Source organism: Aquarana catesbeiana, linkage group LG07, assembly GCF_042186555.1.
Source record: "Aquarana catesbeiana isolate 2022-GZ linkage group LG07, ASM4218655v1, whole genome shotgun sequence".
Taxonomy (NCBI): Eukaryota; Metazoa; Chordata; class Amphibia; order Anura; family Ranidae; genus Aquarana; species Aquarana catesbeiana.
Genome location: NC_133330.1, coordinates 166,423,976 through 166,450,959, shown reverse-complemented (window position 1 = coordinate 166,450,959; position 26,984 = coordinate 166,423,976). Strand labels below are relative to the sequence as shown.

At 43.4% G+C, this 26,984-nt stretch overlaps 1 protein-coding gene across 2 annotated transcripts in view; it reads right to left on the bottom strand.

The window, feature by feature from the left end:
* DDR2 (discoidin domain receptor tyrosine kinase 2) overlaps nucleotides 1–26,984 on the bottom strand; it is a 388,089-nt gene that overhangs the window by 73,948 nt on the left and 287,157 nt on the right. Inside the window, exons 8-9 of one of the 2 annotated variants that reach the window (XM_073592847.1) lie at nucleotides 25,774–26,017; nucleotides 9,292–9,354 (exon numbers count right to left, since the gene is read on the bottom strand). In XM_073592847.1, the coding sequence (XP_073448948.1) occupies nucleotides 9,292–9,354; nucleotides 25,774–26,017 (307 nt within the window). The remainder of the gene's footprint in view (nucleotides 1–9,291; nucleotides 9,355–25,773; nucleotides 26,018–26,984) is intronic. The other variant, XM_073592848.1, reaches the window with a different exon arrangement.

The following is a 26,984-nucleotide window of genomic DNA, read 5'->3' as shown; positions in this document are numbered from 1 at the left end:
CATTGTATTGATAACGATGTCTCGTCGTGTTCATGGTCAGCGATAACATTTTTAATCACTACCAAAATTGCCTGATGACATAGTGGATCTGACATGAGGGTTTCATTTAGACGCCATGACCAATCAAAGCGGGGGGTCTGGGGAGTTTGTATTGTCAAAAATAGAGGTGAGTGATCAGACCAAATGAAAGACCCAATATCCATTATTGGATTCCATTCCAATAACTGAGATCCCGTAAAAAAATAATCTAACCTATTGTAAGTTTGGTGAACTGAGGAATAGTATGTATAATCCCGATTTTTAGGATTTAAGACACGCCAGAGACCCAACAATAAGTGTTCTAACAACTCTCTTTTAAGAGCTCTCAACTGACTATAAGAAATATTTGATCGCTGAGAGGAGGTGTCCAACTGGGGTTCTAGTACCATATTAAAATCTCCTCCTACAAAAATCGTGCCTTCTGCAAATTCTGTCAAGAGGTGGAGATAATGGGGGTTATTTACAAAAGGCAAATCCACTTTGCACATGCAAGTGCAATTGGAAGTGCAGTCGCTCTAAATCTAAGGGGTAGATCTGAAATGAGTGGAAGCTCTGCTGATTTCATCATCCAATCATGTGCAAGCTAAAATGCTGTTTTTTATTTTCCTTGCATGTTCCCCTCGGATCTACAGTGACTTTACTTCCAAGTGCACTTGCAGTGCAAAGTGGATTTTCCTTTAGTAAATAACCCCCATTGTGTAATTGCCATTATTTGACCATTATTTGGGATATAGACATTGGCAATTGTAAAAATTCTATTCCAAAGTCTAAATTTGAGAAAGAGATACCGGCCATTGGGGTCAGTTACATGCTCCAAGGCCAGTACTGGTAAATGCTTATGAATAATGATGGAGACTCCCCTACTTTTGGATGAGGACAAGGTACTATGAAACCATCTTGAGTAGTATCTTCGTGAACATGCTGGAATACAATTTGTTTTAAAATGGGTCTCTTGAAAAAGTATAATATCTATCCTGGCTCTGTGAAGAGCATATATAATTTGACCTCTTTTGGATTGTTTATTGATACCCTTAACATTATATGAACAGAGTTTCAGTGAGGATAGTTTGGTTGCCATTTTCTTGGTAAAAAAAAAGGAGAAAAAAAAAAAGAGAAAGAAGAAAAAGGGAAAGACAAAAACAAAGTGATGAGAGAGATAACTCTCTCTTCAGATCTGGGACCAGCCAGAAACCGACTCTAAATAAAACAATAGTAAGCTCTACAAAAAGTAGAGCTTACTAAAAAAAAAAAAAAAAAAAAAAGGGGGACAACAATTCATACCAATCCCTACCAGAGGGCTGGTATATCTACGGGGGGGAATGTGGATACACACAAAGAAGGCCCCATATTGGGACCCGGGAGAAGGATCAACTTTTATTATAATCAACAATAAAATGTGAAAATATAATCAAGCTATTTCTGCACCCAAGAATACCCGAAACTAAAGAAAAAAAACACAAAGAACATCATATATTCATCTACATAAAACTTGGGAGTTTCCTAGAGGTAGTTAACAATACCCAAAGAGGAGGGATAAAAAGAAAGAGGGAGGAAAAATAAATAAATAAATACATTAAAAAAAAGATCCTTTCGCTGATTCCAGTAGGGGAAAGTAATTAAAAAGTTGGTACTCATATACTTTATATGATATGCCTCTCCCCCCCTTGGATCCCCACATCAAAACACATATGTGTGCTCCCGTAGTGCACGTCCTACACCTACAAGCGCACACCACGCGTATAAACACCATGTACCCTCTATAGGAACTCCATTTTTTTTAAACATATTGCTACAGGAGCCAGAAATGAAGGGACCCCCCCCCCCACTCCCCCACCTCTCATCTCACTTCTAGTTTTCTCTGGCCAGTGGGGGGGGGGGGGGGGTCTGTACTCTATTAGCTTGTTGGGGAGACATCAGGAGTCTAATAGACCCCTGATGTCTCATTATAAAGAGTCTTCAACAGTAAGAAATATGTAACAAATTAAAAGGTACACCAAAGCAATTGAAGAAAAACAAATTCTGAGCCTCACTGCCCCATGTGCGCACATATATATGTAAACGCACGGGTTGGAAGCACCTAGGTACAAAATAATTTACTGTACTACATATTACCTTGCATTTTGGGTACCAAATTTTGTCTCCATTTCACAAGCAGACAATTTTAAGGCTTGATATGTCGGGTATCTATTTACTAGGCAAAACCTAATCTTTTATATTTTACCAAAAAATGTAGTCATATAGTTTATGTGCAATAAAGGTAACTTTATGGGTTTTTTTTTTAGGAAAGTTGTGCATGCTTCTGGCATAAAAAAAATGAAACTACTATCATTGCATTCTCCAAAGTCTCTGCTTTCAGAACGTACATACCGTTTGAGGGTTTTAACTAATCTTCAGGTCTAAAATGATTTTTTAATACGTGTGCAAAAATGTGTAAGGGAGCTGTTGGGTTCACCTGTACTGTGATCACACTATTATGTAGTGCCCCACACAGCAATTGACAGTTTTGGTAGCACAATACAGCAGCGTGTAAAGCACTGTATAACACTGTATATCTGGCTGTATAGTACATCTATCACCTGATCACGGACTGTCAGCTCTCCAACACATACTGACAAAAGACTGCTGGAAATCCTAGCTTTTTGTGCTCTAAATTCTAAACAAATAATTAGGCATGAGCTTTATGTTCGGGTCGAACATGAGTTTGACTCGAACATTGGCTGTTCGCGCGTTCGTTGAAAACCGAACATTATGGGGCGTTTGCGCCAAATTCGAGTGCCGCGTAATGCCCCATAATGCACTGCAGGAGCACAGTGCATTGCTGTATGATGATTGGCCAAAGCATGCACCATGATCTGCATGCTTTGGTCAATCCCAGTGCCCTCAGCTAGGAGAGCCATAATTGGGCAAAGGCAGGGTGCCTTTGGCCAATCATGGCTCAGGGGGACTAAGTCCATGCCCCACACTATATAAGGCTGCCTGCACATCTGCCCCATGTAATGTGTTGTTGGCGTGGACGGAGAGAGAGTGTCATTTAGATTGAGCAGGCTGGCAGGCAGGTTATTCAGTTAGCTGCAGTGTATATAATATATATATATATATATATATATATATATATATATATATATATATATATATATATATATATACACACACACACACCCACACACACAGACAGCCTCGTGTGTATGTATATATATATATATATATATATATATATCCACTGCATCCAGTTTAGCTATATCTGACTGCAGGCCATTCCTGGTGTACTTTTTCTAATATACTTCAGGCAGGCAGGTTATTCAATTAGCTGCAGTGTATTTAATATATATATATATATATATATATATATATATATATATATATATATATATATACACAGACAGTCTCGTGTATATATGTATATATATATATATATATATATATATATATATATACTGCATCCAGTGTAGGCCATTCCTGGTGTACTTTTTCTAATATACTTCAGACGGTGTACACAGTACCGTGCACCCATAGTGCAGTTGCTACTATTTTTCTGGTGGTATACACAATACAGTACACCCATAGTTGTTATTACACTTCTGTTAGTGTACAAAGTACCGTGCACCCCTAGTGCAGTTGCTACTGCTTTTCTGGTGGTGTACACAGTACACAATACATACAGTGCACCTATAGTGGCTATTAGACTTCTGGTGGTGTACACAATACCGTGCACCCCTAGTGCAGTTGCTACCACTTTTCTGGTGGTGTACACAATACATACAGTGCACCCATAGTTGTTGTTATTACACTTCTGTTGGTGTACACAGTACCATGCACCCCTAGTGCAGTTGCTACTACTTTTCTGGTGGTGTACACAGTACACAATACATACAGTGCACCCATAGTTGCTATTAGACTTCTGGTGGTGTACACAATACCATTCACCCCTAGTGCAGTTGCGACTACTTTTCTGGTGGTGTACACAATACATACAGTGCACCCATAGTTGTTATTACACTTCTGTTGGTGTACACAGTACCGTGCATCCATAGTGCAGTTGCTACTACTTTTCTGTTGGTGTACACAATACATACAGTGCACCCATAGTTGTTATTACACTTCTGTTGGTGTATACAGTACCGTGCATCCCTAGTTCAGTTGCTACTACTTTTCTGGTGGTGTACACAGTACACAATACATACAGTACACCCATAGTTGTTATTACACTTCTGTTGGTGTACACAGTACCGTGCACCTATAGTGCAGTTGCTACTGCTTTTCTCGTGGTGTGCACAGTGCACAATACATACAGTGCACCCATAGTTGCTATTAGACTTCTTGTGGTGTACACAATACCGTGCACCCCTAGTGCAGTTGCTACTACTTTTATGGTGGTGTACACAGTACACAATACATACAGTGCACCCATAGTTGCTATTAGACTTCTGGTGATGTACACAATACCGTGCACCCCTAGTGCAGTTGCTACTACTTTTCTGGTGGTGTACACAGTACACAATACATACAGTGCACCCATAGTTGCTATTAGACTTCTGGTGGTGTACACAATACCATTCACCCCTAGTGCAGTTGCTACTTCTTTTCTGGTGGTGTACACAATACATACAGTGCACCCATAGTTGTTATTACACTTCTGTTGGTGTACACAGTACCGTGCACCCATAGTGCAGTTGCTACTACTTTTCTGGTGGTGTACACAATACATACAGTGCACCCATAGTTGTTATTACACTTCTGTTGGTGTACACAATACTGTACACCCAAGCGTGCCCGAAACAGCAGCCGCTTGGCCACCACATGCTTGACCAGACATATGACGACCTCCAATGCAGTCCGTTGGCAACTGCACTTAAAAGCCCCACATCAAAGAACAAGGTGGACCTCTCCTTGCTCCTCATCAGCTGGGATCTCCAACCCCACTATACCTCCAGTCCTCTCAGAAACCTGCACTGAGAGGAATGAAGGTATAGAAATAGGTGTCCCAAGTACTTGCAGCCAATCTGCTAGCGGTACACCAACATCCGATTTTAGCAGGCAAATATGCCTACCCCAGTTGCTAAACCGTCGAAAGAAATTCGGTCCCAGCCATCCACATGCTCAGTGTCTGAATGCTAGCTTGGCCAAATTGCTAGCACTGCAACTGCTGCCTTTTCTGCTGGTAGACTCTGCCCCCTTTCGTGAATTTGTGGAATGTGTGGTACCTCAGTGACAGGTTCCCAAACGCCATTTCTTTTCACAGAAGTCCATTCCGGCTCTCTACCAGCATGTGGAAGCCAATGTCTTGGCCTCATTGGAAAGGGCAGTAAGGTGTATATTAACGCTAACTCATGGTCCAGCAGGCATGGACAGGGATGTTACCTTTCTTTCATGGCGCACTGGGTAACTCTGCTGGCAGCTGGGAAGGATGCAGGACAGGGTTCAGTATTGTTGGAGCTTGTTCCACCACCACGCCTCCAAAATGCTAGTAGTAGTGATTCTGCCACAGCTCTCTTCTCCACCCCCTCCTCTTCTTCTTCCTCTATGGCCTCTTCCTCTGCAGATTTGACCTCTAAACCAGCGGTGCTCTGTAGGCGCCCAAGGGGCTACGCAAGCACTCAGGCAAAAAGATGCCATGCAGTGCTTGAATTGGTCTGCTTAGGGGAGACAAGCCACACTGGGGCAGAGATTCTGGCAGCTCTGCAGGGGCAGGCTCAGAGGTGGTTGATGCCACGCCAGCTTCAGCCAGGAATGGTTGTATGCGACAATGGCACCAACCTCCTCTCCGCCCTACGACAAGTACACTTGACCCATGTTCCCTGTTTGGCTCACATCCTGAATTTGGTGGTGCAGCAGTTCTTGAGCAGGTACCCGGGCTTACAGGATCTCCTGAGGCAGGCCAGGAAAGTCTGTGGTCATTTCCGCTGGTCATATAATGCCAGTGCTCGGCTGGCTGACATTCAAAGAGAATACAACCTGCCCAAGAACCGCCTCATTTGTGACATGCCCACCAGGTGGAACTCAACGTTGGCAATGCTGCAGGGGCTGCACACACAGCAGAGGGCCATCAATGAGTACCTGTATGAGTATGGCACCAGGACAGGGTCAGGGGAGCTTGGCTTTTTTTCACCACGCCAGTGGCTACTGATCAAGGATGCATGCACTGTCCTGTCACCATTTGAGGAGGTCATGAGGATGGTGAGCAGTGACAGTGCATGCATCAGTGATACTGTCCCTCTTGTCTTCCTGCTGGAGCACACGCTTCATGGAATAATGCACAGGGCACTTGAGGCAGAACAGTGGGAGGAAGAGGAGGACTTCCTTACCTCTCAAGGCCCCCTTTATCCAGATAGTATTCCTGCGGGCCCGCCGTTTACAGAGGAAGAAGAAGAGGAGGAGGATTGTGTCAGCATGGAGGTGGAGGATAACACTTAGCATCAGCAGCAGTCTTCAAGGGATCGTTTTCAGTCCCCAGGAACCCATGGAGTTGTACGTGGCTGGGAGGAGGTGGTTGAGGATCATGTGATCCTTAGTGACCCAGAGGACTTAGGATCGAGTGCCTCTACAAACTTATGCTGCATGGCCTCCCTGATCCTGCAAAGCCTGCGAAAGGACCCTAGGATTCATGGTATCAAGGAGAGGGATTACTTGCTGGCAACCCTTCTTGATCAACGTTACAAGGTTAAGGTTGCAGAACTTATCCAGCCTTCACAGAGGGAGCAGAGGATGAAACATCTTCGGGAGGCCTTGCAGAAAGGTTTGTGCAATGCGTTTTCAGAGCCTGGGAGGTTACAATTTCCTGGTGCTGGACAACATGTTGCTGAGGCTTCGTTCAGTCACAGAAAGAGTGGTGGAGAAGGTGGCCGGCTGACCGATGCCTTCAGACAATTCTTCAGTCCTCAGCACCAAGGTCTGATCAGTTCCAGCAACCATCGCCAGCGTCTGAATTACATGGTGCAGGAATATCTAGGGGAAAGATTAGACTTGGAGACCTTTCCAACAGAACATCCACTGGGTTACTGGGTCTTGAGGATGGACCACTAGCCAGAGCTTGCTCAATATGCAATTGAGCTACTGGCCTGTCCTGCATCCAGCGTTCTTTCTGAACGCACATTCAGTGCTGCTGGAGGCTTTGTAACCGATCACAGAGTGCGCCTGTCCACAGACTCTGTTGATCGGCTCACATTCATAAAAATGAATCAGTCTTGGATCACCAGCTACCAAGCGCCTGATGCTGATGTAACCGATTTTTCTATGGATGTGGGATCCCTTGAAGACTGCATAAGCTGAGTGACTATCCTATTCCTCCTCAGTCTTCATGATGATAGCTTCTAAGAATATTTTTGGTTCAGGGCACTACCACCACTGTCTAAGGCCCAATTTTTCTGCCCCTGTTTAACAGGGGCGTGTAATTACAATTTTTGATCAAATGTTTAACAGCAGGGCACATTCCTGCGCTCAACAAGAGTATTTGTGAGGCTTTACAGTGTTGTGCCACCACCACCACCGCCACCGCCACCGCCACCACCACCGCCACCACCACCACCACCACCTAAGGCCCAATTTTTCTGCCCCTGTTTAACAGGGACATGTAATAACAATTTTTGCTCTAATATTTCACAGCAGGGCCCGTTCCTGCGCGCAACAAGAGAATCTGTGAGGGGTTACAGTGTTGTGGCACCACCACCACTGCCTAAGGCCCAATTTTTCTGCCCCTGTTTAACAAGGGCATGTAATTACAATTTTTGATCAAATATTTCACAGCAGGGCACGTTCCTGCACTCAACAAGAGTATCTGTGAGGCTTTACAGTGTTGTGCCACCACCACCACCGCCTAAGGCCCAATTTTTCTGCCCCTGTTTAACAGGGGCATGTAATTACAATTCTTGATATAATATTTCACAGCAGGGCCCATTCCAGCGCCCACCAAGTGTAACTGTGAGGGCTTACAGTGTTCTGGTACCACCAACACCTAAGGCCCAATTTTCCGCAGAGTGTATAGGGTAGGCCATATAGTATATACAGGTGATCCCCTATTTTCAAACATCCAACTTACAAACGACTCCTACTTACAAACGGAGGGAGACAACAGGAAGTGAGAGGAAATCTACCCCTAGGAAGGGAACATTTTCTCCTGTAAGAGGTAATATAGGAAAAAGGTGTCTCCACTGATGCTTTATCACCAATCCTAGTTTCCCTAATAACCCAAAATTTTCAAAATCCAATTGTCATTGGGACAGAAAGTGAGGTGAAATCTTCCGAACAGGGGCATGGACAGCAAAACAAATGTTACAGGGGTGATAACCCTTCCCTATGTTATCCAAAAAGCTTAAAAACAGATCCTTTGGCTGGAGCTACACTTTAAAAATGTACTTGTTCCAAATTACAAACAGATTCAACTTCACAAATCTACAGTCCCTATCTTGTTTGTAACCCGGGGACCGCCTGTATACTGTGGTTCAGAATATATAGGACCTGGGGGGCCCCACGCCTTTTTTTTTTGTAATTTGGGTGCGGGGTTCCCCTTAATATCCATACCAGACCCAGTGGGCCTGGTAATGGGCTGGGGGGGGGGAGACCCATGCCGTTTTTCTCAATGATTTTCACCTGTATTGCCAGGACCCGACATTACATTATAGCTGCAGGCAGTTTTAAATGACTTTTATTCCTTTAGAAATGTCATTTTGTGCAGGGACTGTTCTAAACACGGAGAAATGCGCCACTTTACAGGCATACTATAGTCACCCCCCAGGCACAATATTTAAAGGAATATTGCACTTTTATTGTTTCACTTTAAGCATTCACTGCTCCCGAAAAAATGGCCATTTTTAAAACTTTTTTTTGCATTGATACATGTTCCCTGGGGCAGGACCCGGGTCCCCAAACACTTTTTAAGACAATAACTCGCATATTAGCCTTTAAAATGAGCACTTTTGATTTTTCACGTTCGAGTCCCATAGAATTTAACGGTGTTCGCACAAATTTTTTGCCTGTTCGCATGTTCTGCCGTGAACCGGGGGGTGTTCGGCTCACCCTACAAGTAATAAGTATGCTGATTGGTTAGTGGAAATGGCACAAGCACAGGGAAGTTTCAGAGGGCTGTTTGTCTGTTTGTAGAGAATGCCTATTAATACACCAATAATAAGCTTTTTATGCTTTACCTGGAATTGTAGATTACATCCCAATATTGGATGAATCATAATTAAAAATCTTTAAAGAAAAATATGTAATCCATAACCAGTGTTAACAAAAAATAAAAAAAATGTATTTACATACCATATGTGGTAGGAACACCAGCAGGCTGTGGGGGACCCAGTGAATTGTTGTACATAGTAGCATCTATAAAAACAGAGGAAATATATTGATCCCTACTGGTATATACACACGTAAACACAAAAAACTAATATTTTTTCTAAAGTGGATACGGCAAGAATCAATCACTATTAGGCTTTATGCACACTAGAAAGCTAAAAACTGCTTTAGATGCTGGACAAAAAGTGCTAATGTTTAAGCGCTTTTTGCCGGAGTTTAGCAGTGTTCAGCACAGTGCGTAAGCTACGTTTAGTAACGTTAGAGTTAAGTAGCAGGGCTGCCGGTGTCCTTAACAATCAGTAAATAACTGGTTGTTAAGGAGTGGGCTGGGAAGCCAGCTGCCGTGTCCTTATCAATGGAAGAGTCATCTGCTGTCAGTGAGCCCTTAGGATCTGGTATGGATTTTAAGGGGAACCCCATGCCAAAATTAAAAAAAATAAATGGCGTGGGGTCCCCCTCAAATACATACCAGACCTGAGCATGCAGCCTGGCAGGCCAGGAAAGGGGGACAAGCGAGCACCCCCCTTCCTAAACCATACCAGGCCACATGCCCTCAACATGGGGGGTGCTTTGGGGCAGGAGTGGCTCTGCCCCCCCACCCGAAAGCACCTTTTCCCTATGTTGATGGAGACAAGGGCCTCTTCCCCACAACCCTGGCCCGTTGGTTGTGGGGGTGCGGCGGGTGACTTATCAGAATCTAGAGCCCCCTTTAACAAAGGGGCTCCCAGATCCTGCCCCCCCCATGTGAATGAGTATGGGGTACATTTTACCCCCACTGGTTTGCCAAAAAAGTGGCAAAAAGTAAATAAAGAATGCACTGACAGTTTTTGACAAGTCCTTAAAAAGAAAAAAAAACAAACAAACAATTTTCACTGGAGTAGATCCATCATCAGTTATGATAAACGCCGGCTGCTGACCTAAAAAAAAAAAAAAAGGTCCGCACCCGAGACTGCCGCACCCGAGACTGCCGTCTGCCGTCGTTTGAAGGGGTGGGGCCACCCAGTGGCCACCCAGTGATGTCACTGGGTGGCCCCACCCTTTGTGATGTCACCGACCCAGCATACCCCCCCAGCTGTTGATGTCAAAAGGGGCGGGGCCACCTGGTGATGTCTTCGAGTGGCCCCACCACTTAGTTTATTTAGCGGCAGGAGGCGACGGAGCTGTCAAAGGACGGCAGCCTTGATCAGGTGAAAAAGTTTTAATTTTTTTATTGGGGCTGCGGCCAGCGTTCATCGTGATTGACGATGGATCTACACCAGGGGACATTGTTTTTTTGTTTCATTTTTTTGTCACAAACTGCCTCCTGTGTTTTTTTTTTTTTTTGGGTGAATGAGTAGGGGTACCATTTACCCCATACTCATTCATCTGGGAAGCAGGATCTGGGGGCTTCCAGATTCCGATAAGGCCCCTGCCCGCAGACCCCCTCAACCACCAGCCATGGTTGTGGGGAAGAGGCCTTGGTCTCCATCAACATGGGGACAAGGTGCTTTGTGGGGGGGAAAGCCCCCGCTGCCCCAAAGCACCCCCCATATTGAGTGCATGTGGCTTGGAATGCTTCAGGGTGGCGCTCGCTCGTCCCCCCCTCCTTTCCTGGCCTACCAGGCTGCATGCTCAGATAAAGGTCTAGTATGGATTTTGGGGTTGACACCACACTAGTATTTTTTTAAATTTTGTTGTGGGGTTCCCCTAAAAAAAACCCTTACCAGACCTGAAAGGCCTGCTATGGATTGGGGAGATCCCCATGCTGTTTTTTTTTTTTCACAATTTTGCCGGCAACTGTTTTTTTTTTTTACATTCAGCTGTCAGCGGTGAATCCCGCTGGTAATGACACGGCTGCTGGCTTCCCGGCCCGCTCCTTCACAACCAGCTGTTCACTGGTTGTTAAGGATACAGTTCTTTTTTCAAAAAAAAAAAAACGGTTGGGCACCTGCGTTTAACAGGGTTTAGGAGAGTTTAGTAGAGTTTAGGAGCGTCATCGTTTTTTCTGCCAAAACATTACTGCTCCAGAACGTGCTGGAAGAGGGGTTTTTTTTCTGCCACTAAACTATCCTGCCAAAAAATGCTGCAAAAAAGCCTATGTGCACATGAACACATAGGATAACATGCAAGGGAGCTTAGAGGCAGTTAAAAAAAAGTCTGACACTCAAAACAGCACTCACCACTCAAAACAGCAGCTGTAATGCATGAGGCCTTATGCTTGGTTGGAGCCTATGCAGTTTGCTTTGAATCTTTTTCTGCAGTGCGTTTTTGAACATGTGATTTTACCACTATTTTGCTTACTTTTTTTTTTTTCGGCAGATTAAAAAAATGCAAAGCGCAGAAAAATTGTGGTAAAATCGCAGGCAAAATCACGGCGAAAATGCACTACATCTCCATTGAAGTCTATTGAACCAAAAAAGAACTGTTTTGCGTTTTTAGAAAGTCCCTGACCCTTTCCAAAAAAGCAGCCACTGAAAAAAAGCATAGATGTGAACGTGTCCCATAGAACAATGTTTCTCAACTCCAGTCTTCAAGTACCCCCAACAGGTCATGTTTTCAGGCCTTCTATTATTTTGCACAGGTGATTTGATCAATTTCACTGCCTTAGTAATTACCACCATACCTCCCAACTTTCAAACTTGTGAATGAGGGTAACTTGTGGGAAAACCCAGGCTTCAAGTATGTGCTGGGAGGTCACTTTGGGAGGTAGAGGACTTGTGCTAGAATGTGCGGTAGAGTTGGGGACAGATATATACTGGGTGAGGGGTGCTTTAGGAGAGCAGAGGACTTGTGCTAAAACAAGAAATACCCTTCCCCAGTTTACACTTTCAGCAAAAATATACACCCCCCCCTCACGAAATCCAGCACCAATCTGCTCACTTATCCTTCCTCATCCTTACAAATCCACCATCCCAGCACAAATCTTCTCCCACCTTCTAGCATGGGATCTTCTCCATCCCAATCCCCCCCCAGAATAAATTCTCTTACAAATACAGCTTCTGGTATAAATTCCTTTCTCCCCCCAAAATCATCCACAAAGCACAAGTATCCCCCCTCGCAATCTCTCCTTCTAGCAAAATTTTTTTTATCCCTCTCCTCACCTAAATTCCCCCACCCAGCACAAATCCCTCCCCCCAATCTCCCCCTCCAGTATAAATCATCCTCCCCCCTCAAAAACCTACTTCTAGAACAGGTCCTCCTCCCCCCATTTTCCTCCACTCAGCAAAAAATCCTGAGCCCCATATACCCCCTTCCAGCATAAATCCCCCCTCTCAGCACAAACCTTCCTCCAATCTCCCCCTCTCAGCACAAATTATCACCTTCTTATACCCCCTTATAGCACAAATCATCCCCCACATCTCCCTCTTCCCAGCACAGATATCCCCCTCTCGGCACAAATCATCCCCCACATCTCCCCCCTCCCAGCACAGATACCCCCTCTCAATACAGATCATTCCTCACATCCCCCCCCCCAGCACAGATACCCCTCTTGGCAAAAATCATCCCCATATCCCCACAAACCCCTCCTTCTTACACAAATTATCCTACCCCCCCAAAATTTCCCCTCTGAACACAAATCCTTACCTCCATATATCCCTTCCTGTGTAAATCCCCTCCAAACCCCCCTTCTTACACAAATTATCTTATCCCCCTTCCCCCCATGCCCCCTTAGCACAAATCTCTTATTTAACCCCTCCCCCCATATCCTCCCAACAAGCACAATCCCCCCCCAATACAAATGCACTCACCTCCAAATTTGCAGCACAAAAATCCCCAATCCCTCATTTCCTCTTCTTCCTGCCCCAAGCACAGACTTCTGTTCCTTACAATTTCTCAACTTTGGGAGATCTCCTTCCCAGGCTCCTCCTCCTGCCCTGTCAGAACACATGTCAGAGCTGAGGAGGAACCTATGGGTAACTTTCCTCGGCGCTCTGACAATGTAGCTGCTGTAAAGATGCAGCCGGCTGGGAGAGATACTGGCTGCTATAGTGTCACTGATCACTTTGCTGGAGACCTGGGGACACCCCACAGGAGATGTGGGCAAATTTTTGGTGCCAGTGATCACCGACACTTCCGCCTCGCCTAGTCCCAGCCCTGGTGATAACACACACCTCGATGCGTTCTCTGTACTGCAGCCAACATCTCCCTACCGGCTGCCTGTCACTGTAACTTATTGTGACAGGCAGCCGGAGGGGAGATGTCAGCTGACTGGGTCACGGTGTGTAGTACCCCATACACCACGCACAAGCTGCTGGGCAAAGGCAACCAGTGCCCATGCTAGCGTCCCTGGAACCAAATGCTGGAACTTTTTCCAACACATGGCTCCACTCTGGGACTCAGCCTCGATTCACCGGGACGCCGGAACTTGCATAAAATCCCGGCATGGTTTGGCAAATCCGGGACAGTTGGTGAGATATGATTACCAATGCCGTTTCATCTGAGGGAAATGCTGAAAACATAACCTATTGGGAGTACTTGAGGACTGGAGTTGAGAAACATTGCCATAGAAAACCATGTCATATGAACTGTAGTGCATTTCTACAAAAAGCACCAAAAATGAATAGGTGTAAACCAGGCTTTAAGACTGATCCCCCTCTTTAGCAAACATAAATACAGTCCTGCAAACCTCTATTACTTATAAAGGGCACAAATCTACTAAAACACTACCAGAAAAAAGACAAGACATGTAGCCCCTGGAATATCACTCCAGACTTTTAGAAATCTTTTTCAGTTTTTCAACAATAGTATACAAGGATTTTGTATATCGTTTCACTTTTTCACAGTAGTAATTGTTTTTGTAGATTTTTTCCACCAAAAAAACCATTGATGATTATCACCAGGTCAAACAAAGACATGGGGTGGATTTACTAAATGCAAATAATCTGTGCACTTTGAAAGTACAGTTGCTGCAGAGCTTAGTCAATGAGGGGAAACTCTGCTGACTTCCATCATCCAATCATGTGCTATCAAAAATGCAGATTTGTTTTTATTTCCCTTGCATGTAATTGGGTGTTATTTGCAAATCGAGGCTTTGCTTCATGTACTAAGCTCTGGAGCAACTGCACTTGCAGAGCGCAACTATACTTGCAACGTGCACAGTTTATTTTCTTTTAGTAAATCAACCCCTCAGTGGCCATTATTGGCTTATGTTGATAAACAAAAGCATGAAGCAAGTGTACAAAAATAAGACACTCCAAAATGTTAAAAATGTCTTTTTTTTTGGGTTATTTGTTTTGTGTATGTTTTGTTATTTGGAAAACAAAGCACAATATAGCAGCTTTTTAACAATGGGGTGTTATTTTGGCAGTATTTTCCATATTGTGTTAAAAAACTCCCAAAATATATTTGGGGGGAGAGGCGTGGTTTGACCATCATGGTGAGCAGCTGTTGATCTGAGTAGCACCTACCGCCCTCTTTCTTCACAGCTCAGTCAACCTTTTCAGCGCTATTTCGGCACAGCTTTCATACCACGGAAACAGGGTGAGCCCAACACTACCACCAATCCCTCAAGAGGAAAGAAATGTGTAATCGCTGCCTATCTGGTGGACTGCAGAGTCCTAGACTCGGCCGGCTCTAATATGGCAGATCTTTCTCCTCCCTTCCTGTCTGGTGGGATCCTGGTGCTGCTACAGGAGGGCACACAGATGGAAGCTTCTGCTGTGGGTGAGTCACCCTCCCTCTCTGTCTTTCTTTCTATCTCTATTTCTCAGCAGCGGGGTCAGCATTACAGCATTGGGAGCTCCCCTTGGAACTGACCCAACTAAAGCGAACCTGGCAGCATTCATTAAACAAGTTAAGGAGACATACTGTATAAGGCAGGCTTTCTGGAGCTGAAATCGGAAACCTTACAGCTGGGAACTAAGGTGGAATCGTTAGAAACTCACCACACTGAGACCACGTCTGCATTACAATTTGTGCAGGCCCGCCTGAACCAATAAGATTGATGACTATGAGAATAGGTGCCGTAGGGAAAAACATTTGCATAGGGGGCCTGCTGGATACGGATTAAATTTCAACTTTGTTTACAATGTTCAATAAAGCCCTGGACAGGCCCCTCTAACAAGCCAAAGAAATCAAAAGCGCCCATAGAGTCTTGGCGTCTCCGAATCCTGATGCCAACAAGCCCTGAGATGTGATTTGTAAATTATCATGTTTTCAGGACAAAGACACTATCATGAAAGGCGCATGGCAGAGGTCTCATCTTGATTTTGAGGAAAAAAAAGTTACTTTTCCCTGATCTTTCACGTTGCACTTTGGCGATACGTAAAGCTGTACACTTCCTCCTGGATGCTCTATAGCAGACAAGGGCCACTTATAGGTAGGAATTTCTATTTCGGCTCACTGCTACCAGGTCACCACTGTTTTTTTTTTATTTTTTGCTAAACAAATGAAAAAAGGACAAAAATTTTGCAAACAGGCAATTTTTCTCCTTCACTGATGTATGCTGATGAGGCTGCACTGATAGGCAGTGATGGGCACTAATAGGTGGCACTGTTGAGGCAGCACTGGTGGGCACTGATAGGTGGCACTGATAGGTGGCAATGATGGACATTGATAGGTGGCACTGATTGGCACTGATGAGGCGGCACTGGTGGGCACTGATAAGGCTGCATTGATAGGTGGCACTGATAGGTGGCACTGATGGACTCTGATAAGCGGCACTGAAGGGCACTGGTAAGTGGCACTAAGAGGCAGCACTGATAGGCGGCATTGATAAGCACTAATAGGTGGCACTAATAGGCATTGGTAGGCAGCACTGATAGGTGACACTGATGAGGAAGCACTGATGGGCACTGATTGGAAGCACTGATGGGCACTGATTGGCAGCACTGATGAGCACTGATTGGCAGCACTGGTGGCCACTGATTGGCAGCCCTGGTGGACACTTTTGGGACTGCACTGATAATCGGGACACTGATAATCAGTGACCTGATTATCAGTGCTGATGTCTCTTTAGCACAAGCCAGTTATCGGCTCCCTTCTTCTCTCCTCACGCTGTCAGCATGAGGAAAGAAAAGCAGATAACAGGTTTGTGTTTCCTTTCGTGATCAGCTGTCACAGCTGATCACGTGCTAAAAGGGCCTCTGTGATTGTCCCTTTACCTCGATCTGTGATTAGCAGAGTCCAAAGGACTCAGCGATCACAGAGCACGCCGCCCGCACATTGCAGGGGGCGCGTGGGCAGCGCGAATGGCGGATGTCCATGGACACCCCCTGGGAAAGTAAGACTGCGCTGTAGCCATCTTTCGGATATAGCGTGGGCAGGAAGTGGTTAAATGCATTCTTTATTCATGGATGATTTCTGTTCTGGTGATATAAGATGTTAGTCAGCTTTGTCTTTTTTGGCTATCATTGTTTACTGTTTTATCTTAAGCTAGGATGAGTTGACTATGTTGGAGCTAGCTGGATAACGCAGCAGTGGTATAGGCAGTCTGCAAGGTTCTTCACACTATTTAGTGGAGAATTGTACGGAGGATATGATTAAAAGTGTGTTATGGTGAGAGGCGCCTTCATAGTCCAGACGGTATCCTTGAAAAAGCAGTTGCAATCTGATTTAACCACTTTATTGTCCCAGATTACTGACCTACCACACAGACATAAGGCAGACACAGACCCTCAGATTGGTGCACAGATCGAAAACTTACGACTGCAGCTGAAAGACTTATTTGATAAACAGACACGCCACAAACGGAAGGTTTTTGTCCATAAATTTTAGGACCAGGGTAACAAAGGGGGCTGTATGCTGGCGAGAACCCTTAAACGCAACTATGATGGTACACATGTACCCTATGTCATGTCTAGTGCCAGACAAGCTTTACTACCCCTCCCAGATAGCCCAGCATTTCCAGGAGTTTTATCAGTCTTCTTATAATTTTACTTCCACGGAGCCTGACCAGGATAAGATTTGTTGGGGTGAATTGATTGCTGAATATCATTAGGAGATCAATTCCCTGAAACTGTCCCCCCAAGTCATCTTGGACTTGGAACGGGGCATCTCGTCCGCTGAAATCCTGCATGTGCTCAAACACATGCCTTCAGGAAGAGTCTGGGACCTTGATAGCCTTACTAGGGCCTACTTTATGAAATTTGCTGACATGTTGCTGCCACATATGCAATCCTACTTCAACCCTTTGGCCAAGGGTGGACAGATTTCACTAGAGGGTCTATTAGCACATATCTCTGTCTTGCCTAAGGAAGGCAAAGCCTGTTAAATGTAACTGGTAAGGTCCTAGCAAAAATTAGAGCTAACCTCCTCCAGGATTATATACGTGAGATTATACATAAAGACCAAGTGGGCTTTATTTCTAGTAGGTAAGGCAGAGACTACTCACAATGGACGGTCTTCCTTATCCATAGGATCTCCAAGACTTGTACTCCCTGCCTTATCCTATAGACCAATGCAGAGAAAGCCTTTGACAGGTTTGATTGACTTTTTAAGTCACTGGTTTTAGAAAGGCTTGGACTAGGTGACAAGATGAGTGCTTGGATCTCCGCGCTATATGATAGCCCCAAAGCTCAAATGAAGGTGAATTGTGTTTTCTCTCCCCCATTCAACATTTTGAATGGCACAAGGCAAGGATGCCTCTTGTCACCTCTGCTGTTTGTCCTCGTACTGGATGTACCGCATGTGACCCTACCCAACCTTCTGTAAGAACTTGAGCGATTTAATTTCTAACTTCAAGATTAACTTGTGTAAGGGCTCTTTCACATGGGCCGACTCCGCCAGTGGAACCAACTGCACAGCTGGACCAGCGGATCCGCCAGCTCAGCTGGGCATCTGTCCGGTGATCCCTGCTGAGCAGGCAGATGCAGAGCAGACACAGACACAGCCCGCTCTCCTCTATGGATGGTCCAATGTAAATGGACACATGTATGTTTACATCTGGCGTTCCATAGAGGGCAATGGATGGTCCAATCGGGTCCACCTAAAAAACTGACAGGCGGACCCAGTCGGCCCGCCCGTGTGAAAGGGGCCCAAGTCTGTCCTCATACCTCCTAATATTTCCCTGGCGGGGGGGGACCTAACCCTCTGGAGAAATCTTTTCTGTGCCAACGGCAAATGCATGAGATCACTTATTTAGGCATTACATTGACTGCAAATCTGGGAGATCTTTACTCGGATAATTTCCCACCACTGGTGCAGGAAGACCTGGAATCCTGGGACAAAAAAACACAGTTCATTTGGCTGGGCCAGATAAACATATTGAAAATGATGATTCTGCCCAAGCTTTTGTATTTTATTGAAATGCTTGCGTTGCAAATACCGAAGTCTTATTTCCACCTGGTGCCTCGGGAGTTTTCCAATTTCGTATGGCAAGGCAAATCCCCTCGCTTGTCCTACCAGCTTTTCTGTTGCACTAAAATCAGTAGAGGCTAACGCATTATTGTTCCTGTAGGTGATTGGTAGAGATAGACCCAAAAAGACTTGCAGCTGTAATTGCAGCGAAAGGTGGTTCTACCAAGTATTGACTCAGGGGGGCTGAATACAAATGCATGCCACACTTTACAGATATTTATTTGTAATAAATGTTGAAAAACATTTATCATTTTCCTTCCACTTCAAGTATTGACTCAGGGGGGCTAAATACAAATGCATGCCACACTTTACAGATATTTATTTGTAATAAATGTTTAAAAACATTCATCATTTTCCTTCCACTTCACAATTTTGTGCCACTTTGTGTTGGTATATTACGTAAAAGCCCAATAAAATACATTTACGTTTTTGGTTGTAACATGACAAAATTTGGAAAATTTCAAGGAGTATGAATACTTTTTCAAGGCACTGTATGTGAAAAAAAATCAAATATTAATATAAAAACAAGCCAAATATCTACAAAATACCCTAAAAAAAGCAAAGGAAAAAAAAAAACACTTAAACCCCATTGCAGCCTTAAAGTGACCCTCAGTTTTGTAAGCATTTTCAGCAGCTGATTTAATCACTTACTAAATATGCAACTTTTTTATTGTTTAATCCTTGCCTATGGTCCAGTTCAAGCTGGTGCCATGACACTGCCCCAGGTTTCAGGATGGCTCTTTCTCTTTCAGCATCCTATGGAGCCATCTTGCATGCAGGAAGTACAGTTGTATCTCCATACACTATGTGCATAAATAGAAATGCCAGGCACCGTAGCCTAGAATGGTAAGGCACTCCCTCCTTCCTTCTCAAAGCTAACACACTGGGGGGGATTTAATAAAACTGATGCACTCAGAATCTGATGCAGCTGTGCATGGTAGCTAATCAGCTTCCAACTTCAGCTAGTTCAATTAAGTTTTGGCAATAAAACCTGGACGCTGATTGGTTTCTATGCAGAGTTGCACCAGATTTAGCATTCTTCAGTTTTAGTAAAAAAACACACTGATTGCAAGTTTGCAGTTTCCACTTTCCACTGCTAACTCTTTCCTGTGGAGACCAGGAGTTCAGAGAAGCAGCATTGAGAGAAAAGGAGCCAGCAGTATGAATTTTAACAATAGTTTAGTGGAGAAGGTTTTGCTTTGTTTTGCTCAATGTGTTAAGCTAAAATGCAGAGGACTTAATACTACCTTAACCCTTTTACTGTCAGAGCCATTTTTTTGCACATGTTTAAAAATAATTTTAGGCCTAAAGACTTCCCCAAAAACAACCCCAAAACATTTTCTATTCTTTGAAGCAGACACTCTGAAGAATAAAATGGGGGATAGTCCCAATTGTGTATGTCACACAATATTAGCACAATGGTTTATCATGTGTAAAATGTCAGTACAAATATATTAAAGTTAGTTTTAGAGCATACAAAATGTAATATATTACCCAATTGTAAGCATAACATAAAAGATGACGTGTCAAATAAATAGATACCCACCATGTCAAGCCTTGAAATGGAAACAAACTTTGGGACCTTAAAAGACACTTTAAAAGCCTCTACAGGTCATCAGTATAGAGTTAACCTGAATAATGGTCCTAAAATGATTGCTCTCTCTCTGGCAAGATGTTACATGTGCAGTGCCGGTGATGTTTTCGTATGTAGGCACCTCTGAAGTGTGTGCTCACATTTATATTTGCGTGTATGTGGGGATGCGAGGGGGCTCAGATTTTTTTGGCGAGGTTTTAAGTGCTTAGGTGCAACTTTATTTTTTTGTACTTTTTTTTTAACTAAACTATTTTTTATCACATAGGGAACAATTATGTTGTAAGAGGTTCTCCTTGTTGAGACATCAGGGGTATTTTTCAATGCCTCCATTGAAGCTAATGAAGCACAGATTGTGCTCTATAAACTTCTTCCCTGGCCACAGAGGCTGGGAAAAGTGACAGCTGAACATGGAAGTGATGAAATAATTGGGTCGCTCCTGGTTTCCTACTATGTAGGGATGATCAGTGAATGGACATTCTAGATTCCTGGGTACACAAATGGGTACAGGGAGCCTGGAAGACATCGCAGGGGTGTACCGGGGAAATAGTGGGGGGGGGGGTGTGCTGGAAGTAGAAGGGGGTTTGTAGAAGCAATCAGGCAGCTGTACAGGCATCCAGTCACCTTCATCTAACAGCCTGTGAGATTTACTTACACAGCAGCTTCCCCTGTTGCCAATGTATGCCACACATCGGTTGCAGCAAAAGGGTTAAAGCCCAATTGAACTCTTAGTTTAAATCAGCAAAATAAATTCCATGTGCATCAAAATAAAAAGTGAGCCATGCTATGAATCCCAGTGGCAAAGACCTGCTGATTTCTGCAGATGGGATTGACAGCTGTGTGCAGATACCTGCAGTTGCCAAACTTGTATAGTGCAATTACAGGCTGTCAGGAGCTGAGGCTATTCGTGACTGTTCACACAACCAGCAATTACCAGCAGTAATCATGGCTGAACGCACACATCGTGCACCCTGGCGAATGCACACTATTAGATTTTCTGAAGATTTTTGTCTTCAGATTTACCACAACCATGTAGTGCAAGGGCCTGCCTGATTGCATACAAATTGAAACTCTTAAGGCTTGACCCCATATTATGTGGTTTTTAGTAAATCTGAAGACAAAAATCTGCAGAAAATCTAATAGTATGTATGGGGTCTAATAGTTTCCTTTCTACAGCCTAATTAGAAAAACCCGTTCCCTGTTAACATTTTGTTTTGATGCATTTGGACTTAATTTAGCTGATTTAAACAGAGAATTCAACTGGGCTTTTAAAACCGTCCTAAACCACCTTAAAGTCATAATAAACCCTTAGACTGGGTTCACACTTATGCGAATTGGATGCGAGTTTTTCTGCATCCAATTCGCATAATAGGTGATTGTGAATGGCTCTCAATGGAGCTAGTTCACATATCTCCATGGTGGCTGCAGAGTGGATTGCACAGGGGTCCTGATTCAGGTCCAAATTTAAGCAAAAATTCAGGCCTGATTCATCCCTGAAAGGGAGAACAGGGACACACCGGACCCCTGCTGTGAGCTGCATTCATCTTAGGTGTTAACCCAGCCTTACATATACTCACTGAAGTGACTAGCATTTTAGAGTTACCTCACATTTAAATTGGATCTGAACGTTAAAAAAATGAATGTTTACTATTTTATAGTTTAAAAAGACATGCGGCCATTCACTGAAATTAAAAGAGAAGTGGTTTAACCTTAAACTGCGTAGTGGGTTCTTTACTGTCAGAGCAGTAAGGATGTGGAATTCTTTTTCATAAGCAGTGGTATCAGCAGGAGCATTGATAATTTCAAAAAATTATTAGTTGGGCACCTTAACGACCACAACATACAGGGTTATACAATGTACTGTTGACATAAACCAAAGCACACTCACACACCACAGGTTTAACTGGATAGACTGGTGTCTTTTTTTCAACCTTACTGTCTAAGACTCCTGAACACTTCCATTTGGTTAAAGAGGTGTTATCAGGAGCTATGCAGATTAACAATTTTAGAGCAAGTTGGAGAAGATGAAATGTGGATGGGGGAGAGAAGGTGAGCAATGGACAGGGGCAAAGAGGGGGGGGGGGAGAGAAGGTGAGCTGTGGATGGGGGAAAAGGGGGAGGAGAGAAGGTGAGCTGTGGGGGTGGGGGGTAGAAGAGGTGAGCTGAGGATGGGGGGGGGGGGGTGAGAGAGAAGAGGTGAGCTGTGGACATGGAGTAAGAAGAGGTAAGGTGTGGATCATGGGTTGCAGAGGTGACCTGTGGACAAGGGCTGCAGAGGCAAGCTGTGGATGAGGGGCACACAATTGAGCTGTGGATGGGGGGGTTACAGAGGTAAGCAAAGAGGTGTGCAGAGGTAAACAATAGAAAGTTACTGTGGATGGGTATTAAGGGATAAGGGAATTTGCTGGGAGACAGGAAAGCATACAGAGTTCAGTGCAGTGGTCGGGATTTTCTAACATAGCTTGTACGTTACATACCCAGAACTGCTATGTATGCTGTGTGAAATATTACATATTGTGCCTCTTACAGTCGTAAGTTACATATTAATGGCCCCTGGACAGTACTTCTAAATTCTGCACTCTGTACAATGGGTATTAAGTTACATATTGCCCCCCTCCCCTGCAGCTGTGATCTTCCAGTGCTCTGGGGGTTAATAGACCCGAGGGACCTGTCATTAAACTCAAACAGCAGCCAACAGCACAAGGGATGCTTTGCAGTAAATGTAAGTACTATCCTATGTGCTGATTTTTTTTTCTGCACCCTGTGTTATATACACTCCTGTATGATGTGCACTCCTGAGTCTGTACTATGTGTGGCACACATTCCTGAACCTTGCGTTGTGTGCAAAACCCGGTTCTGAGCCTTGACCACAGAATTTATGTGGCATCACTTTACTTCTCTTCACCAAGTAATGGCAGGGTTGGGGGGCAGGGAGTTGGCTGGGGAGGGTGAGATCCTGCACCTTTTCTCTAAAAAAAAACATATATATATATATATATATATATATATATATATATATATGTATTGCTATATTCCTTTATATTTTATAATGTAAACATCAAGTGGTATTTTACGTTTGGTGCATTTTTAAAAGAGAAGTATGATCTTGACCCCCAGTACCCAAAGAGCATCCCTGGAGTACTCACCATACTTAAACCTTGTAAAACCCTGTCTTTTGCGATGACCATGTCTGGATTTCCCCAGATTTCCATATTTTTCCTCTTTTGTTCTCCATCCTGTGTTATCTCAGGTAATAATGTTAATATTTCCTCCTGTTTCCTTTCTGAGGTCAGGGCCCACCTATCTTTTGCAGAGTCCCTTTAATTGCCAAGTAAAATGTGTTGCTTCTACTCATAATGTTTCAGAACACTTTTTTTAAATCCCACACTTCTCCTTTAACATTAGTTCTCAATAATATCCAGGAAGTAAAATGTTAATAGTATGGGGTAATCCTAGTGAATATAAAGCAATTTATCGGATGACAACCAATAAGCTTGAGAAAGGGGATCCTTCCTTAAAACACGTTGCTCTGATAACCATCCATAGCTCATTGTAATACTTTGTACAGCGGAGTGCATTCATTTGCACACACAGTGACTGGACTGCCACTGCTGACAGGAAAGGAATGTGATCCAGCATAGAAGACAGGCATGGGCATGTGCCATCGTGCCTGGACTGAAAACAAGTGACCTGAATAAGAAGCCCTTTACCACTATACTGTTGGCCCTTGTAATAGTATTTCTTTCCTCCCCTTTTCATGTAAAAGACGCTGGTACACCACACACAATATATGTGAGTGCAATTTCTTAATTTGTTCCTAATTAATAAAGTGATTTACCATGCTAAATACATGCACTTCCTTTCTTCCCTTTTGTCTTGGAAGCTCCATCACTACCTTGTATGTACTCCATACAGTCCACTACCTAATGAAATAATAAGGAAAAGCATGGAATCTCCACAGCCCAAAGCCTAGTGATATGACGAGGGCCACAAATGCGACCTTAGGAGTATGATAGCCACTGAATGCAACTTTACAGCCCCAACAGCAAAAGGTGGATGTTGAGGCTTAGTATGCAAAAGACACAGCCCATTAACTAGTGGGTTTATGAGGTCTATTATTCAGTCTACACAGTTCCCAGTCTAGCACAAGTATGAGGCCTTGTAGGCAGCCTACACAGTCCAACATCTAAGAAGAGGATGTCACATTGGGGTTGATTTACTAAAGGCAAATAGACTGTGCACTTTGCAAAGAGCAGCTGCCCCAGAGCTTAGTAAATTAGCAGAAGCTCTGCTGACTTCCATCATCCAATCATGTGCAAACAAAAATGCATTTTTTTTATTTACCTTGCTTGTGATTGGGTACTGCACTTTGCAAAGAGCACAGGCTATTTGCCTTTAGTAAATCAACCCCATGGCATGTTACCTCACAGGGTCTACTGTTTATTTGGACGAAGAGGTTATAGAAAACAGCTTTACCTGATCCATCCTAATTGGATTTCAGTGTGTGCACATTGTGCAATGCTGTACAGATCTCATTGTGGAATGAGCAGGAAACTGCATGTCTAGGTGATGTCTAATGTGATGAGACCTTTACTGACATTTCATTTAGTGCTGGTTCACACTGATGCAATTTTAGATGCGACTTGGGTTGCAATTAATTGAATGACAAAGGAAATAACATTGCTTCCATTGTTTTTTTACAACAAAGCAGCACAGCTGCGATACAACTTTGGAATGAGTCCTGTGCTACTTTGGTGGGATTTATGGTGGGATTTGGCCCAATGGAATATGTAAACTATATTCAAAATGCATCCAAATCTGTATTAAAGTCACATTACATAATCTCACTGCAAATTGAGTCATAATTGCATCAAGGTAGTGTAAATCGAGCCTTAGAATACTGTTGCCAGTTTGCAAATCCAACTATCTATCGACTTCTGTTCAACCACAGTTGCCATGCATTGATTAGAAATTGTCTGGTCCCTGCTGAACCGGCTCGAATTTCAATCCATGCATGGCCAGCTTTAGTCTATGAAACCCTGAAAAACAATAAAACAGAATAATTTCTCCTAGATGTACTACTCTCATGACTGGTCCATTAAGAGCAAAAGACACTCAGAAAGTATGCTAATTTCGAATGTTTAAAATCTACCAAAAGCTAGGTAGGCTTTGGGGGTTATTTACTAAAGGCAAATCCACTTTGCACTACAAGATCTGAGGGGATGATCTGAAATCAGAGGAAGCACTGCTGATTTTATCATCCAATCAAGTGCAAGCTAAAATACTTTTTAAAATTTTCCTTGCATATACCCCTCAGATCTACAGCGACTGTACTTCCAAGTGCACTTTCAGTGCACTTGTAGTGAAAAGTGGATTTGCCTTTAGTAAATAACCCCCAATATCTCACATCATGAAGGTCAGAGCTGAAATACGCTCATTTAGTCATGTAACAAAATGTAACATATAATCACCACATTTGCATGTATGTATAGTAGAGAGGATTAGGACTGGCTTTAGGTGAACTGTGACATGTTATAAAGATGGTAACAGTTTAGATTTTATCATTCAGTATTACTTACCAGACTGAAAGGTGATTTCACTAAACATCATCCAGGAATCTGCAAAATAGTACTGGCACTTAATTGCCCTTGCCATGCGATTGTGCAGTTGCACAGTGACATAACGAGCGCTAGGGTTGGCATCGTCCAGTTTTAGGAGAGATAAGACAGAATTGGCTTCCCACTCATTGGCCTCAGATCTGAAAAAGCACTGTACCTCCCTAAAGACCTTTACACCTTTTGAGAACATGTTGTTACAGTGGACCTGCATAGAAAGAAATTATAATTTTTATTTATTTTACGTAAACACATTTAAAACAATAAAACATGCTAATTCAAAAAGCAAAGGGAATGTAAAAATTATAGTAAAGCATTTCAAACAATCTAAACTAATTTTCACTACGCCAAGTTCAATAAACACACATTTGCACATATGCTAAGCAATTCCACAGTTTAGACACTGGGGGTTGAATTACAAAAGGCAAAAATACTTGATTTGATTGTAGCCGTATTAGTGCAATTGTGATAGAGAAAATTGAGTACTGTCCGTGATACTTTTTTTATTTGCACTAACATACACTTTTTCAGGACAAGCTCTCTGTGTAAGGGAAAGGTTACAAAGAAAGGTTACAAAGACAAAACCATCAACAACAGCATAAACACAGCCTTGAAAACCCGAAGAGAAAATCTCCTCCAATACACAGAGAAAAAAACAAATAACCGAGTACCTCTAGTCACCACATACAACCCAGCACTTGAAGGGATCAAAAAGATAATCAAAGATTTACAACCCATTATAACAGAGGATGAAACTCTGAAAGGAATATTCCAACAACCCCCATTATTGGCTTTCAGACAACCACCCAACCTCAGACACAAACTAATCAGCAGGAAACTTCACTCTGATTATGAAGTCACAAATAATGGTAGCAAACCCTGCAATAAAAAACGCTGCAAACTATGCAACCAGATAAATCTATCCAAAAGTGTTAAACACACGAATGGGACCTTCAATATCATGGGATCTTACAGCTGTACCTCAAGTAATGTTGTGTACCTCATCCAATGCAAAAGGTGCAGCAAAGCATCTTATGTTGGTGAAACAGGACAGAAGTTGCAAGCGAGGATGAATTTGCACAGACATACCATCAAAGAACATAAAGAAGACAGTTTATGCACACCTGTGGGACATCATTTCTCACAATCGGACCACACTATAGAAGACCTCAATG